Source organism: Gavia stellata, chromosome Z, assembly GCF_030936135.1.
Source record: "Gavia stellata isolate bGavSte3 chromosome Z, bGavSte3.hap2, whole genome shotgun sequence".
Lineage (NCBI taxonomy): Eukaryota > Metazoa > Chordata > Aves > Gaviiformes > Gaviidae > Gavia > Gavia stellata.
The window spans coordinates 42,667,821-42,684,071 of NC_082637.1; the positions used below are offsets into that span (position 1 = coordinate 42,667,821).

The following is a 16,251-nucleotide window of genomic DNA, read 5'->3' on the forward strand; positions in this document are numbered from 1 at the left end:
CCCTGCTCCAAAAAAAAAGCCACGGCCATCTTCCTGGGGGAGAGTATTGCCTGTGAATTGGAGGCGATTGAGGTGTGTGAGGAGAAGTAATGTCCCGAGGGCAATAAAACTTCATAGCGACTTTTCTGCTTGACGAAAGCCAAAAAACTATGTTGCCACGTGGGGAGGGATACAGCGATAACTGGAGTAACCCAAGGTGGCTGTCACGAGCGTTATCATTTGTAAATCGTTACCCCCTGAAATCTGAACTGGCCTGGTTGATGCCAGGGCGATCACCTGAGGTTTTTCTTTGAGTAATTGCCTCAGAGGCTTCAAGAAACAGGGCTCGCTTTCACAAACGCCTGGATGGACCACAGCCCTGCGGTGATGCTGCCAAACACACGCGCGTACTAACAGACTAGCAACTAGCCCGTGCATGCAAGTACTTTTCCGATAGCTTGGGAAGGACTCCCGCTAAACAGGGGCTTGCTCCAACACCTCCTTGCCTAGCAGAAGTCCCACCTTGGAGGCCGACCGGAGCGCAGGGGACAGGGCTGGTGGCACCGCAGCGCCGCGTTTCCCGTGGCGGTGCCCGCCGGAGGACGGTGCCCAGAGAGCGGCTTCGCCGCTCCCGGCCGGGGCTCGCCCGGGCTCCGCTCCCAGCCCCCGCCACGTCCTCCCGGGGAGCAGCGAGGTACCTCTGCCCCCGAGAGCGGGCGCTTTTGGGAAGGGATCAGAGAAGACCGGATGCAAATAACGCATCTCGGGTCTCACCGGACTCTCGGGCTGGATCGGTTCTCCCTCGAAAAATAACATCCGACTGCAAGGGAGATGAAGAGGGTTGATCTGCGAAAGGGCCGGGCTAAACCCGCACCCGTGCCGTACGGGGGGAAAACGCCGAGTTACGAAACGATGAGGTGAGGCAGACAATGACTTTCAGATCCAGGACTTAGAATTTGAGGGTAGGAGCAGGGTTTTTAATAGGTTAAGACTATATCAATCAGTAAAACGCGAATAAAATGGGGTTTTTTTTTGGAAAATGCACAGACTCATCCAGAAAGCTGCCCGAATGTCGACTCTCGCCGTGCTGGCAATACGGGGAAAAGCTCCCCAAGATGCACGACGTAAATGTTGATGCCGCCGTCAGTGTCTCCTAGTTTCCCAGAGGAAAGGTGAACGCTTTCGACAGTAACCTGAAACTTTTTTAAAGCACGCGCTTCCTCGCGAAACTTGGCTTTCCAAAATTTTGGCTACTTACTCTGTTTCTTCTTTACCTTTGATTACGCTCTTCACTTGACTGCCCTTGGTCAGGTATAATACTATTAAATACAAGTTACTTAAGGAAGGGATTTAAATTAGCCTTTTCCTTCACCCCCTTAGCAGAGATTACAGGTAGACATTTAAAAGGTTTTTCCTTCCCCCCCCCGCTCCTGTTGGCCACTTCTACCTGCAACGCCTGACTCGTAGAGAGACAACGAGCGTTGATGCTCAAACCAACCCCCCGACGACGGGAGCGGAGGACGGGCGGGACCGCAGGTCGGGTCCTGCTCGCACCCCAGCCCCAGAGCTGCTGCGCCTGCGGTACCCGCGCGGGAGCAGGGAGCAGGCACCCGCGGGGGTGACCCACGGCACCAGCGTGGAAGGGTGGGCTGAAAAGAGCTCTTTTTTTTTTTTTTTTATAGTAAGTGTCTTTCGACCTATTTGTTTATTTAGCCAGTAAAAGTCGGACGAGTCGTTTTAACGCTGACACCTCCTACAGCATCTCGCTGATTGAGCTCTGGTAGCTGCTTGCGCTGGGCAGGGTTTCTTCCGACTCTAGCGGCAGCAAGGAGAGCAGGCTTCCCTGTTTCTCGCGCAAATCTGCAGCCTGCCCGCTATAGCACAGTAGGTTTGCAGAATAGACATGAATTGTTGTACTGTTCATTGATTCCTACTAATGAGCCAGTCTAAATCAACGCTGGCGCTAAGTAGCTCGTCTCGAAGAGTACAGAGGACGCTTTGGCTGCTTCTCTCACTGTTTTCTACCAGCCGCATCGCGGCCGAGAACAAGAGTTGACCGAAACGATTTGGAGAGAAGAGCGCAGGATTATTTGCATCTCTCTTGTTTTTGTGCTAGGCTTCGCGTAGCTTTTTAAACTTAATGAAAGGGGTGTTAAGAAATTACTCCAGAGGGCCACTATTTCGAGCTTGCTGGTTCCCGGGGCTTGCTTGACGCCCATTTCCTCGGGATGCTTGGCACGACTCGCCCCTGGGACGAGGAAAGACCTCGCCCGTTTCCCACCTCCCGAGGGTGCGGTGCCCTCGGAGGCCATTCGCCCTTGCTGCTCGGAGCCGGGCTGTGCGGGAGCGAGGGGCCAAGAGGGAGGAAAATGGATTCGGGGCCTGCGAAAGGGCTGGGGGGGGAGAGGGGGGAGAGGGGGGAGGAGGGAGCTGCCCTGCTCGGGCTGCTATTCCCTGCCCTGTGTTTTGAAAGCGGATCTCGCTCTCACATGGCGTTTCCGCAGCCCCCTGGCTCCACCTCGCCCTGCTGAGGAGGTGTGAGTGAGAGGGGAGCCGCTTCTCGCTCCTTTTCCACCAGACGCCAAGTCCCCGAGCCGCTGTCATGTGATAGCAGGAGAGCAGGAGCTGCGGGGGTCTCCCGGCTCGGGCATCATTACAAAACCGCGCCGGAGCGCGCAGCCCCGCCACAGCCGCGGTGGCCGCCGCCCCGCTCGCCTCCTCTCCCCGCCGGCTTTCGGCCCTCGCCTCCGCCGCCCGCCGCAAACTTTTAGGGGGACACCGGACTGAGCGGTGAGAGGGGCGGTTTTATTTCCTTCCTCCCCGTCTCTGCAGAGGTCCGGGGTAATCTCATGCTCCCGAGCCCCTGGTGCGTGCGGAGCACCACCTCCAGCAGAGTGTGCGAGGCGGCAGCGGGGAAGCCCGGCAGGCTCGGCGGCCTCCGGGAGGAAAGCGGGGACACCAGCGGGGGCCAGGACCTGCTTCTGCCCCGTGCGCCCCGAGGCCCCGCAGCCTGGGCGGCAGCCGCCTCTCCGGCAAGCGGCGGGCCGGCGGGGCAAGCGCAGCCCGCGGGGCGAGGTCGCCTGAGAGAGCCGTACGCGGAGCCCCCCGGCGGGACGCGGGGCGGTCGCGCGTGGGCCGGGCGGGTGGCGCCCAGGATGTAGAGGAGGCGGCGGGGCAGGGCAGCGCCGTCCCCGGCATCCCGAGCCCGCCGTGCGCGGGGCAGAGCAGCGCCCGGCGCGGCGCGGCGGGGTCGTGCGGCCGCGGGAGGGCTCCGGGGGGGCGGCGATGCCCAGGCCGGGGAAGAGCTCGTACAGCGACCAGAAGCCGCCCTACTCCTACATCTCCCTGACGGCCATGGCCATCCAGCACTCGGCCGAGAAGATGCTGCCCCTGAGCGACATCTACAAGTTCATCATGGAGCGGTTCCCCTACTACCGGGAGCACACGCAGCGCTGGCAGAACTCCCTCCGCCACAACCTCTCGTTCAACGACTGCTTCATCAAGATCCCGCGCCGCCCCGACCAGCCGGGCAAGGGCAGCTTCTGGGCGCTGCACCCGGACTGCGGGGACATGTTCGAAAACGGCAGCTTCCTCCGCCGCCGCAAGCGCTTCAAGGTCCTGCGCCCCGAGCATCACCTGCCCGGCGGCGGCGGGCCGGGCGGCGGGGCGGGCGGCGGCGGCCCCGGCAAGCCCCCGGCACCCGCCCCGCACATGGTGCACTACTTCCACCCGCACCCGCACCCGCCGCCGCCGCCGCCGCCTCCCCCGGGCAAGGTGCCGGGGCTGGCGGGCTCCGAGGCGGCCGTGGCCGCCGCCGCGGCCGCCGCCGCCGTGGGGAGGTTGCCGCAGTTCTCGCCCTACGGGAGCAGCCAGCCCTCGGGCTTCAAGCATCCCTTCGCCATCGAGAACATCATCGGCAGAGATTACAAGGGCGTGCTGCAGGCCGGCGGGCTGCCGCTGGCCTCGGTGATGCACCACCTGGGCTACCCGGTGCCCAGCCAGCTCAGCAGCGTGGTGAGCTCCATGTGGCCGCACGTGGGGGTGATGGACTCCGTGGCCGGCGTGCCCGTGTCCCCCGACTACGGACCCTTCGGGGTTCCCGTGAAGACGCTCTGCCACCCGCCGGCACAGACCATGCCCGCCGTCCCGGTGCCCATCAAGCCGGCGCCGGCGATGCCCGCTGCCTCGGCCATCCCTGCTCTGACGGTCGCCGCCTCGCAGATCTGCCCCGCCGTTTCCCCAGCCGCTGCTTCGCTGATGGAACAGACGGCGAGCAACACCCCCGAGGGCAAGGGCTCCCTCCACTCCGTCCTAGTGCATTCCTAAAGGGCAGGGAGTCGGGGGGAGAGAGGCCCCCAGGCTCCCACGGGAGAAGATGCGGGGGTCCGGGGCATGCCTGCGGCACGGAAACCCCATCGATCTCATGACTATACCCCTGCTGGTGTCTGTGTTTGTATTGTGTACAATCAGATTATTTGAGAGCCAGGTCGCAGGTAAGAGCTCTTATCGTCGTGAAATATCGTTAGTGGCGGAGAGGTGATGTGACAAGTCACAGCCGGGGCCAAAGGGGCTGTCTCTGAGGAAGGGGCCGGGAGGGAAGGTCTCCCCGCCACCCCGACAGCCTGCGGCACGGGGCGGCCGTGCAGGCCGGGGTCCCCGCCGAGCCCCCCTCCCGGGGCGGCCGTCCCGGAGGTCCCGCGAAACTCGGCGCCCGGTGGGAGAGGGGCTGCAATCTGCCGGCGGCTGGGGGGAGCAGAAGGATAAAACCCCCACTGAACTCTGCTTCTCTCCCTCCCTCGAGGGACGGGAAACCTCTGCCCCGCCGTCCTGCAGATCTTGCTCCGAAAGAAGTGGGCAAAGCAGTTGCCTTGGCCCTTGGCGAGCGGCGGGGACTCAGGACGTGTAATGCTCGCTGTTTAAGAGTAAGCTTTAAATAGCGCGATTAATTAGCGGCAATTGGAATGACAACGGCACTGACGGCGAAGGGCTCCTTTGACTAACGATCGCTTGTCCTTCCCCCTCACACTTTTACAGTCCATCCCAATATTTCACGTGGGAGGGCAATACCTTAGGCGGGACTGAAGCGTGACCTGGCTTCGCAAGCTGTGAGTGTCCGAATTCCTTAGTTCCTCATTAAAACAAAACCAGCCCGGCGATTCGTAGATTGTGCTTTTCACATCACCTTTCACCGCTCACAGATGCCGCTATGTTGTATGTGTTGCTTGGCGTTTCTTCCGCGTGAGTGTGAACACTAAAACCTGCTGGGGCCGGGGTGGGGGGGGTGGGGGGGTGGGGGGGTGGCGGGAAGCCAACAGAAAAACGGTTAAAAAATTATTCGGGAAAAGCACTTCACTGAAAACAACCTTGCAACACACGAGAGGTCTGTGTAAAGCAGAGGGATCAGAAGTCAGAGAGCAACGCGCTGGCTGATGAGTCCCGGCTGGTTTGCGAGTGGTGGCTGCCGTCCCCCGCCTGTCCTGCTGTACACCAATGCTCATTAAAGTCCGTCTATTCATTTGCTTCTGCTGGTGCTGCTGTTTAAAATACTCGCCTGTCACACCGGTTAAGAAACGCGTGCTCGTAGCGCACGTTCGCACTCCGCTCCCCCAAACTGACAGAAGTACCCAAAAGTTTTCTTGGCGGCAAAGCAAGGGGAGGAACGGGAAAGAAACCTCTTCCAGGTAAATCGCCTGCTGCTGCAGAGACGCTTTGACTGGCCGCTGCCCGCCGCGGCAGGGCGAAGCGCCGGCGGCCGGGTCTGAGGAGGGGGCACCGGCTCGGATCCCGATCCCACTGAAGGCAATTGGAGTTTTGCCACTGGTTTCAGCGGGTGGGGGATCCCAGCCGCTGCCTGGGACTTCCCCGCCTCATGCCGGGGGGCCTGCCCTGCCCCGAGGCGCCAGGTCGCAGACCCAGCCCGTGGGGAAGGGTACCCTGTGTCAGGCCGGTTCTTCCCGGTGGACATCCAGCCAGAGTAACTATCGCTAGGAAAAGCAAACCTGTTCGACCTCGAGTGCCGGCTGCCCAAAGTTTTCCCCACGCACACTGGTGGGGTCTGTTTGACCACCTGAAATTCAGCTGGAACTGTTGAATTTCCAGTTGCTCCCTCTGCTCCAGAGGGGGGTTACACCTTAACTTCCAAAATTATGACATTCCTAGCGCTAAAAGTATTTTTTAGTAGTATTTTAATAGTATTTTATTAATATTGTTATGCTAATGAGGCACGGATGGGTATCACGGTTTGGAAATCGCACTGGAAGGGGGATTGCCGCAAAAGTTCTGCAGCCAGATAAACCGAGCAGTAATCAGACACCCGAAAGAAATGATATATAAAAAAAGGAAAAAGTGCTTCGTATTTTCTTTACTCCGCTGTCTTCCATTTTAGGCAGAGAGCCAAGTCGGTGTTTGTGCTGCTAAAAACTAGTTGCTTATAAAGAAAGCAGTCCACCAAACAAATCGCGAATAGCACTAGTTCTACACAGCTCGATGTATTTAAATATATTCCGCCGCTCTCCATGTGGCTGTTGTCCAGGGCTCCAAAGCATCTTAGGGAACCCGAGTTTTCCCCTCACATCGGTCTAAGGGGCAGGAGGAATGGGAAATCCGGAGCAGGAGAAGAAGTAATCCTCCCGGAATTACTCAGAGGATGCCGGAGACTTCTAAGATTCTGCACAACCTTCTAAATTTCATCGCGGGAAAACTCTACTTGCTGCGAGGAGGGCGGCCCGGGCAGCACCGCGCCGCGGCGCGGGGTGCCGCAGCGGGGGGTAGGCACAGGGCCCGCCGCCGTTCGCCCCCCGGCGGCCCCGGGCAGAGAGCGGGCGGCGGGCCGCGGCCGGGGCCAGGCGGCGGCCGGGGCAGGTGTCGCGATAGAGCCCGGCTGCCGGGGCAGGTGTCGCGATAGAGCCCGGCTGCCGTGGCAGGGCGCGCGGCGCAGGGGGCTGTCGTGACGGGAGAAGGTGTCTGGCTGCAGCCGGGGTAGGGCTGGGGGTCCGACCCCCACCCAGCGCCTGGGAGGGGACGCTGCGGGGACGGTCGCTCAGGCAGCGATTTGGGGGGGAAATACGCACTGTTTGCTTTTCTCATCAGCGGCGGGAGGCCAGGGGTCACCCGCCCAGAGGGTTTAGCGTAACTCTGAAGGCAGCTGCCTACGCTTTGCATGACCAAAAAGACGGTGCTCTTTTTCGTAGCTTGTACAATGAAAAATATTAGAGGGTCAGAACCTGACAATTTCACAGTGTCAGGGGGAAAGGGAAAATTAACTAGAGAAATATTTTCTAAAAGGTTTATAAATTTTTTCCTTATTTTTAAGGACTCCATCTCTAAAGATCGCCTTTGCAACATTACACAGATTTTGTATCAACAACCAATAATACCAATATATAAACAAAACCAATCCCAATGCTGCTTAAAAACAGATGATGGTAGAAGAGGTAGAGAAACAAAATAGTACCCTTGCCTCCATGCAGAAAAATAGGTGTAAACTGGTGAAGGGTAAGATTTTCATTTGACAAATCAAACAGGAAAATAGTCTCATGCTAACTACAAGATTTTGTCCGTCTACTATAACAGTACACCTCATGCAGAATCCGCTTGCCTCCAGATTAAACTGCAATGTGTTCTGCACAGAAAAGGCGGATGAGCCTGCAGGCAGGATGGTGGTAAACAGAAGAAACAGAGGCAAGCAGGACAAGCAAGCTGAATCTTCGTATCATTAAACTGTCACAGGCAGCAAAGTAAAAGTCAGTGTCAGAAGAATGGAGGCCTAACAAAAGGCATTGATCCCACCCCAGTATGCTTCTGATTTATTGTGGCTAGCTAACATAGAGATTATTATTTCTACCTATGGGAAACTATTGCTAACCAAGGCACCACTTTATGTATTATGAGTCCACAGGGCATGCAAGTCAAGAAAGAAAAGCAAATGCAGTAAGACTTCTAGAATTCATGTGGTTTATGGTTTGAAATATGATAGCAGTGTTTCAGTGGATAGATTCTGATCTCGGTGACACCTGCTCCAATGTAGCTGCCAGTGTTACAATCAAAATTCTGGGCTGCATTGATTCTGTCCTGAAGTCTCTCTGGCCAGAAATTGATCTGGCAAATCTGCTTGGAATTTTGCTGCTGTCACCCGTGGCATCAGATTTACCCTTTTATTGTAAGACTTTATTATAAATCATTATCCGTAAAGCCTATTTTAAGAGACAGTCATCCCTGTCAGTGCTTGAACTCTCTGAGTCTCAGTTTCGAAAAGTAAAGTTCCACTTCTGCTTCTGGAGTTCTGCTGAACATATGATTAGATTAACCAGCTTTAGTTAGATAAACCAGGTATAATTTTAGACATCTATATGCTAGATACCAAAAGTTAGTGCCTACAGGCCCCTATCCTGGAGATATATAAGTATGTTACTCATTTTTTTTAAAGAATCAGTGTTCCTCCCTCTTTGCTTGTATAATGTGGCCACTGGCACTGCCTGTGTAGGAAAGCCTAATGCTTAAAGCACTCTTCTCGGAACCTTTGAAGGAAATCTAAATTCCACATCACTTCAGCTTAAAAGGATTCAAATTCATATCTGTGTACCAAAACCAGCCAACTGAAAAATGGCACATGGAGAAGAGTCATGCATTTTGGTGAAGTTATGCCATTACACAGCAACAACGAACATAAGCTTCATGAAGCGTCAAATAAGCCACAGGGCCTGGGTGCTTTTCTACAAAGGCAGAGTCCAACAGCCATTGGAGAAAACACATAACGGATGAAGAGAGGGAAGGAAGGGTAGGAATAAATGGCAAATTTTCACAGCAGGGTGCCACATAGACTGGTGTTGGGTGTCCCAGAAATTCATAATCGTGGTATGTAAAAGGTGACTTACGGACAGGGAAGTGAGAAATGTTTACTAATATTAAGTCATTCAGACTAACCAGAAAGAATAGCTGACAAACTGGGAGTTGCCAAAAGGCATCCACACTGAGTTACAGGATAATGGAGGGCGAAATTAATTGTTGATATATGCAAACTGATATGCATGGGGAAAATAATCCTGATGCAATATACACAACAATAGGTCCTGAATTTAGGGTTCTTACGAAGTTATGGTAGACAGCTTGACAAAAATGTTGGCTCAATAGTCATTAGCTGTGAGAAAAGCAAAATTACTAGGAAAGGAACAGAGAACACAAGAGAAAATATCATGTCCCTGTTTAAATCCTAAGCAAACTGAAATGCATTGGGAAGTTCTGCGAGTTTCTCACATCTGAAAACAGATATATTAAAACTGACAGGATACAGAGAGAATCAGATGGCATAATCCAAGGCACATCTGTACAAGTAGCAATTCAATAGGCTAAGACCCTTCAGCATGGAAAGCAAGGATATACAGAGATATATGACACAAGTCTATGAAATCATGAGCGACCTGGAGAAGGTGACCAAGGCATGCTTGCTCATTCGTTTTCTTAATGCCAGAACTGGAAGTCATCAAAAGGGTTCAAAGAAAACAGAAAGAGGGGGTACTTCACATAGCACATAATTAAATACTCTAATTCATTGTCACTGGATGTTCAGAGTGTTAAAATTTTACAGGGGTTTGAAGAACGACTGGAAAATTCATGTAAGATAAATCCACTGAGGGTTGTTCCGTAAAAAGTTTCTACCTCTTGCTCAGATTTGCTATGCTAGTAATGAATTTCTGAAAGTATAATTACATGCTTTTCCTGTTCTACTCTTCCTAGAACATCCATTGCTTCCTTACTGTTGGAGACAGGACACTGGGCTAGATGAACATTCGGGCTGACCTATGGAAATTGTTCTTAATCAGAGAGGGGACCAGGGGCTGTGACTTCCATTCCTAACTGAGTGTCCCAAATTGAAGCAGTTCTTTAAAGTTGTTTCAGTGTATGAGATATGAGAGTAGACATCATGGATGCATGCAGAGATGCAGATGCAAAAAATCTAAACTCCAAAGGCTAACTGCATATGTTTTATATGAAAAATACTTTAAATGGTCCAGGAATGTCCACATTCTTCTTTATAAGGAGCGTGCCCCACTGACTGTATTAATTTGCATATTTTCTGGTGAAATACATTTTAACAATTCGAAAGTTTCAGCATGAGAGACTGAGAGCCCTGTTCCTATTATGGCAGCATATCTGATAGACGAGACTGAGTATAAGTATGGATTTGAGTTCCCTCTAAGATGGAGAAGCAACTCCAAGTCCTGGTACTATACTACTAGGCATGTCTATGCCATGCATGTCTGAGGCATCCATGCTGCTCTAGGCATTGACAGAGGTGTCAGTGTATTATTTTGGTCTATACCTCCTTCTCTGGTTACAGGAACTGTGAAAAGAAACTGTTTGCTTTTTGGAAGAGAAAATAATCGAGTTCTGATACATGAAAAAAACTACTCTAATGCTGAGTGTCACAGAGCTTTAAAAGATAAGTTTTAATGCATTTGACATCCATAATATACCACAGAATCTTGTAATATTTCTCTAAACTTCACATGGATGCTTAATCTACACTGGGAGAGGTACTAATTTTCAATGAGATTCAGAAATCTGGTTTTAAGGCAAAAGACTTGGGACAAAGGTGTAAGCCCACACTGCATGGACTACTTTTATTATATATCACTCATTAGAATAATCATTGGACAAGAGACATTAATAGCCCTTTGAACAACCACAGGGACCAAGTATGCCCCCTTTTTAAGCCAGAGAGTCATCTTAAAGCAGTCATTCGAAAAAGTAGGAATAACTTGATATTCTTTATCAACCAATCACTGCCCCTTACTGTCAAAAGGTAGGTTTTTGGCTGAACACAGTGTTACCTAGTGAATAATTTATTAGGCAAAGGGTTCTTTTACGGGTAAGGACTGCTAATTTTTATTTATTATCAGTCTTCACTCTAACAAAAAAAGGCTTTTAACTCTGCGTGCTACACAAGAAACTCCCAGTGTGGATCAGGTCTTCCTTTCATGCTGATCTGAATAATCTGAAGCTCAATCAATGATTAATTCTGGATTAAAGTGCAGAAAGAAAGGAAGAAAATACATTTTCATGTACTGCTTACACCATAGAACTGCTACTGAAAAATGATCAATTGCTGAGAAAAATGTAAGAGAACTTAGTAATGTGATTGTAGTAGCTGTTTGTGTTTTATTAATGTATTGCTTTATGTAAGATGCGTGATTTGGATTTATCACCTCCTAAGGCTTGAAATTAGAGTTTTCTTAATCCCCATGTGGTCTTTTGACTGTTGTTGGTATGAATTTGAACCGTAACAGATTAGTAAATATGCAAATTGTTGTGGTACTTCATATGCTTAATAAAATATATGGCTGTAACTAATAGGTCCTTATATCTTGTTTAACTGATTGTTACTGACTGCTTATGAAAATTTTTCCTGGTATACCTGAGCTTGGAAGAAAATGCAGTGTAACATGGTACATTGCTGGCTCATTATTACAATATACAATTTGTAAAGCTGAATAGGACTGTTGGGACGAGACCTAGAAAGAGAATCAATTTATTGCTTCTTCTTCAAGTATTTGCCACAGAGATAAAGACAAAACCATAAAAGGATTAATATGATACATCTTCAAAATGAAGTTAAACCAGTTACACCAGTGAAACAGATAACAAGTGAGTTGAGATCCTTACTGAGCCTCTGGTATCTTTACATTAGATCTGTTTATAAGCTTTTTTAAGAACTGCAAATGCCCCAATTTACTCACCAGTGCTGAAAACAAACAAACAAACAAACAAACAAACAAACAAACAAACTAGTAGGTTGAAAACATGGGCTTAAATTAGTGGTCAAAATGCATATTGCTCCAGATTTTATATTTCAATGTATTCTCTGCTTTGAAAAGGCATCTGTGTCATCGGTGTATTTCATCTGCAAACCTCCAGACAGAAATTAAGAGAAAATATATGGAAAAACATCAGCCTATTAGGACAAGGAATTGTGAAGGAAAGAATAACAAATATAAGCATAAAATGGGGTAAACGTAACTTGCATGCATCAAATGCAAGCTATGACAGAATGGCTTGATGCTTTTCTCTGGTAACTGATTTTTAGTGAAAATAAAAGTAGTGCAATAGACTGAATATTGAACAGAGCTTCAGTAAAGAGTTTGGTATCAAGATGCCTGGCAAATCGTCAGTATAAGTAGAGGAGAGCTAGAACCTCACACAAGGGCTGACTATACACTGAAATAATGTGAAATTAAGTAACATGACATGTAAATTTATGCATTTTATGTCTTGTAACAAAGGAATCTGAGGAGGTTTGCCAGATATAAGCAACTCAGAGAATTCCCTTTTCCAACAAATGAGTAGAAAACTCATTGAATATTCAGGAATATGTATGAAGGCCAAAAAAGAAATTTAAAGTTCTCATGGATTCCTATTACTTTTAGCATATGTATGGTACTCTTACTGTCACTCCCATTTCTTTCTTCCTTGCATAGTCCTTTTTTATTAATTTCTGATCGTGTCTCCAGCTCCATGGTACCAAACTGAAAAGTGTCTACCTACAATCCATATTCTCCCAGTTTGACAGTGAAGTCCTCCTAAGTTCTCCTGGACCATGCACCTTTGTCATCAATTCTCTATTCATTGTGAAGAAATGCTAGCTTAACAGGTATTATGATGTTATGCCATTTCTTCAGCTACTGACCCTATACTATTTCTTCAGTGAGAAGAATTTTTATAGGGAAGTTAAGTAAGTCTGCTGCCAACAGATTTAGTTTTCCTAATCGAGCCTGAGAAGCATCACAAACACACATTCCTCCCAGCCAGGAATCAGAAAACTGCTGAACTCCACCACATTCCTCTGATTTGCTGAAAATTAAAATTACCACCTGGAACTGCTCCCTATTTAGATGGCCATGAAGACTAGTGGCAGTGATTTGCTACCACCAGGGAGGCATCTTGTGACTACCAGCAGTTTTCTGGAAGTCCCAGAAGTGGTGAGTGGAGATTTTTTTTGAATTCATGGCAGAAGAAAGCAGGAAGGGATTGGGCACTACTGGCTGCTAAGGGCGTATCTTTCTAGCACAAAAAGCTTGGTGTAGAGGGTAGCTGCATGACCTCTACCGAGGTTTTACTCTCTTCTCTTGGGGGAGATTTGACTCTTTTGAACAACAGAAAGGCTTTTATACACCCTTTCAGTATGAACTTTTTCATCTTGATGTCAACAATCCCTGCCTTGGGATTGTCGTGTGTTTTTTCTTTAATTCATAGCATTATAGCATCACGTACTGTCACATGATTCAGCCAAGGAAAACAAAATCTCTGGCACTTTTTCATCACTTAAGAAGCAAATACTAAAGTCAGGAAACCTGTACCAATCCAGCCTGAAATAAATCAATTTCATTCTACAGATGGGAACATCCTAGTTGCCTATGAGATACATTTTCTCATTGATAAGCATTACTAGAAATATGACAGGGTCAGTAAACATAATTTACTTTAATTATTTCACTTTTCCTTCACTTACACCTTTTTTTCCAACAATGCTGTCAATGCTGTTGAAAGAAAAACACCAGATTTAAAACACAAAAAATTACACTGGGAATTTAATGCAAGAATGTAGGAAAATTATGGAGAAAGTTCCCAAGATTGCCAATACCTGGTGAAATGTAATATTTCAATCTCAAAATTTTGGAAGGTAATTTTGAAAGTTCTACATAATATTTACAGATGACATGTCAAAGGAATTAGAATTGTGCATGAAACTGCTTATTAATGGGGAAAGATTCACAGGCTGTGCAGACATAAATTTTGGGCTCTTAAATATGACAGGGATGTTCAATGGCTTTTACTCAATCAAAACTAATGAGGACACATTGAAGATGACTCACAAATTTAATCTTTGTTGCTCTTGATGAAGATGTTTTTACTTTTGGTATTTCTTTGATTTTAAAATTTCTCGTTAAATATTTAATCAGGATACTGACATCCAGGTGATAATTCCCCAGCAGCCACAGAAGGCTAAGAGAAAGGGGAGATTCACATGGTTTCTATTCAAATCTTTCGGTTGGATATAATGGAAGGAAAGGATTCAATTACTTTGACCCACTATAGTCAGGACATTCAGCTTCTTTAAGGGTTCCCAAACTTTTCAAGACTGTTGCTATGCTTATAGGAACACTTTACTTTCTAGTCCACCAGGCCAAATGATGAAAACATTGCAGGATCTCCTTAGTGAAAGGCACTGCCATAACAGAGGAATAGGTAAATAAAAATCAAAGCCGTAACATTTTCATTTCTTGGGAACTTGCAAGTCAGATAAGAAGTGAAGTACATTTTTTTCAGTCTACTCACTCAGGAAATCAGGAGGTCCAGTCAAGATCAAGGTTTTTTCATGCTAGGTGTTGAACAGAGATAGAGGTAGAAGAAGAAAAGGCACTACTGTCTTATTTTACAGGTGGAGAACAGAAAGAAAATCCAGCTTTGCTTAGGTAGCTGGTAGCAGAGTCAGAGGCTGTATCTAAGTCTCACAAATACCGGTACAAGCCTCACTTGCAAGGTCATCTTCTCTTTCATGGGAAGAGCCTTCCATTTTGATAGTTTCCTTTTAATTCAATTCCCAGAAATGCATACATGAAAACAACTAAAGTCTTATGAAATAAAACATTGCACTGATAAAACTCTGGGGTAGTTGCTGGTACCTGTCCTACTTGGAAGTAAGCAGTAAAATCTACTTGCAGTCTCATGAAAATAAGCTTTCGGTCCCAGCACTGCCTCAGAGACAGGCTGAATTCAGACAAATTTCCTGTTTCCTTTGAGCCTTATCTGAGCCAAATATTTTCATTTTCTTACTGAGCTAAGCCAGCTAATCAGGCTTCCTCAACCCTTTGAGCTTTGTGGTTTCTAATTAGCATTATCCCTTTTCCAAGGCCCATGGAGTTTTGGCTCCCTGGAAGAACTGTGTTACTGTGCCTTGAGGTCCTGATGCTGGCAGATGGCAGCGTCCGGCCCCAAGTATGGATAGATGGATGGATGTCAGTTTTTTGTTGTTTTGCACCTAACCAATTAGGCAACTGCTTTCAGCTCTAGCATGGACACTACCCAGTTCTTCTTGGTTATGCAACTATTTATTCTTAATTATTTTGCTTACCAAGCCTTTCCGGCTCCTGTATCTAGCAGAGACAAAATACAGGAAGATGGGGCAACGGAAGCTGTACAGAAGCAGTAAAGGATGCTGAGAGCTTGTTAAATATTCTCGCAGGCCCTCGTCCCAAGAATTTCCATGAATTGTATTGTCATCAAAATGCTTAGGGGGACCCTAATGACCACAAAGGATTCAGCTGGACCACCCAGAGCTGCAAATGCTAAAAGAAGCCTCAAGGGCCACTTGCAGGATTAAACTTGCTCCCCCTTTAACGTCTTGAAAATATTCTGTGAGGGCCTTCCCACCACCATCAAGTAATGAAAACTTTTCTTTGTACTTCTCCAATCAATTTGGCATCACTGTGCTGCCTGAAAGCTAGACCGGAAGAAAATATCCACCTGTAACACTGACTTGACGGAAGTGTTACGTCATAGCAGTAAGACCATTGGAAAAGACATATTCTAATGGTTTACGTATCCTGGTGAAATCTAACTAATAACTCCACCTGCCTATAGAATTAGCACTGATTTGTGTGTTTTGCATGATGAAGAAACATTCAAAACCACCCTGTCTGTCAGGAACTAGTTTAACAAAGATACTACTGATGGTTCTTCCAAGAATTTTGCACTAATAAAGCTTTCCATTCATCAGAGTATCCAGTTCTAAACCTTTTACAAATGAAGAGGGCGGGATGCATTTTAATTCAGTAGGAGAAAGGAGAAATGACCTTACAAGTAATAGATATAGCTAGGCAGGAAGTTTCGGAATTGGCAGTTAGGAATTATGTGTACCTGGATACAACCATAAAAGCAAGAAATTAAACTACTTTATAGCCATCAAAATATGTAGCTACAGGGATCATACATATAAAACCAGTATAAAATCAGATTGTTGAATAATAGTATTCAATTTGCCATCATAAATCAAATTGGGTGAAAGATATTTGTTCCAGTATTTCTGTAAAAACATGGCTATTTGTCTGGAAGCATGTACACAAGATAAATAAACAGTAGTAATACTTATAATAGATACATTATTTTAAAGTTATTGTAAATAGACCACTGAGAAATCTTTTCCCACCACTGGAGTTGAATAGAATGCAATGAAATTATTGCAAATTGTCCAATACTGGAATTGAGGCTGTCGGGAAT

General features: G+C 47.9%; 1 protein-coding gene across 2 annotated transcripts; it reads left to right on the forward strand.

Annotated features, from left to right (window-relative positions):
* Nucleotides 1-3,264: 3,264 nt before the first annotated feature.
* FOXB2 (forkhead box B2) lies at nucleotides 3,265-4,305 on the forward strand. 2 transcript variants are annotated; one of them, XM_059834227.1, is made up of 2 exons: nucleotides 3,265-3,622; nucleotides 3,740-4,305. In XM_059834227.1, the coding sequence occupies exons 1-2, from the start codon at nucleotides 3,265-3,267 to the stop codon at nucleotides 4,303-4,305; spliced, it is 924 nt and encodes a 307-aa protein (XP_059690210.1). The 2 variants fall into 2 exon arrangements, with proteins under 2 accessions (XP_059690210.1, XP_059690209.1); XM_059834226.1 differs by having other exon boundaries at nucleotides 3,265-4,305.
* The last annotated feature ends 11,946 nt before the right edge of the window (nucleotides 4,306-16,251 follow it).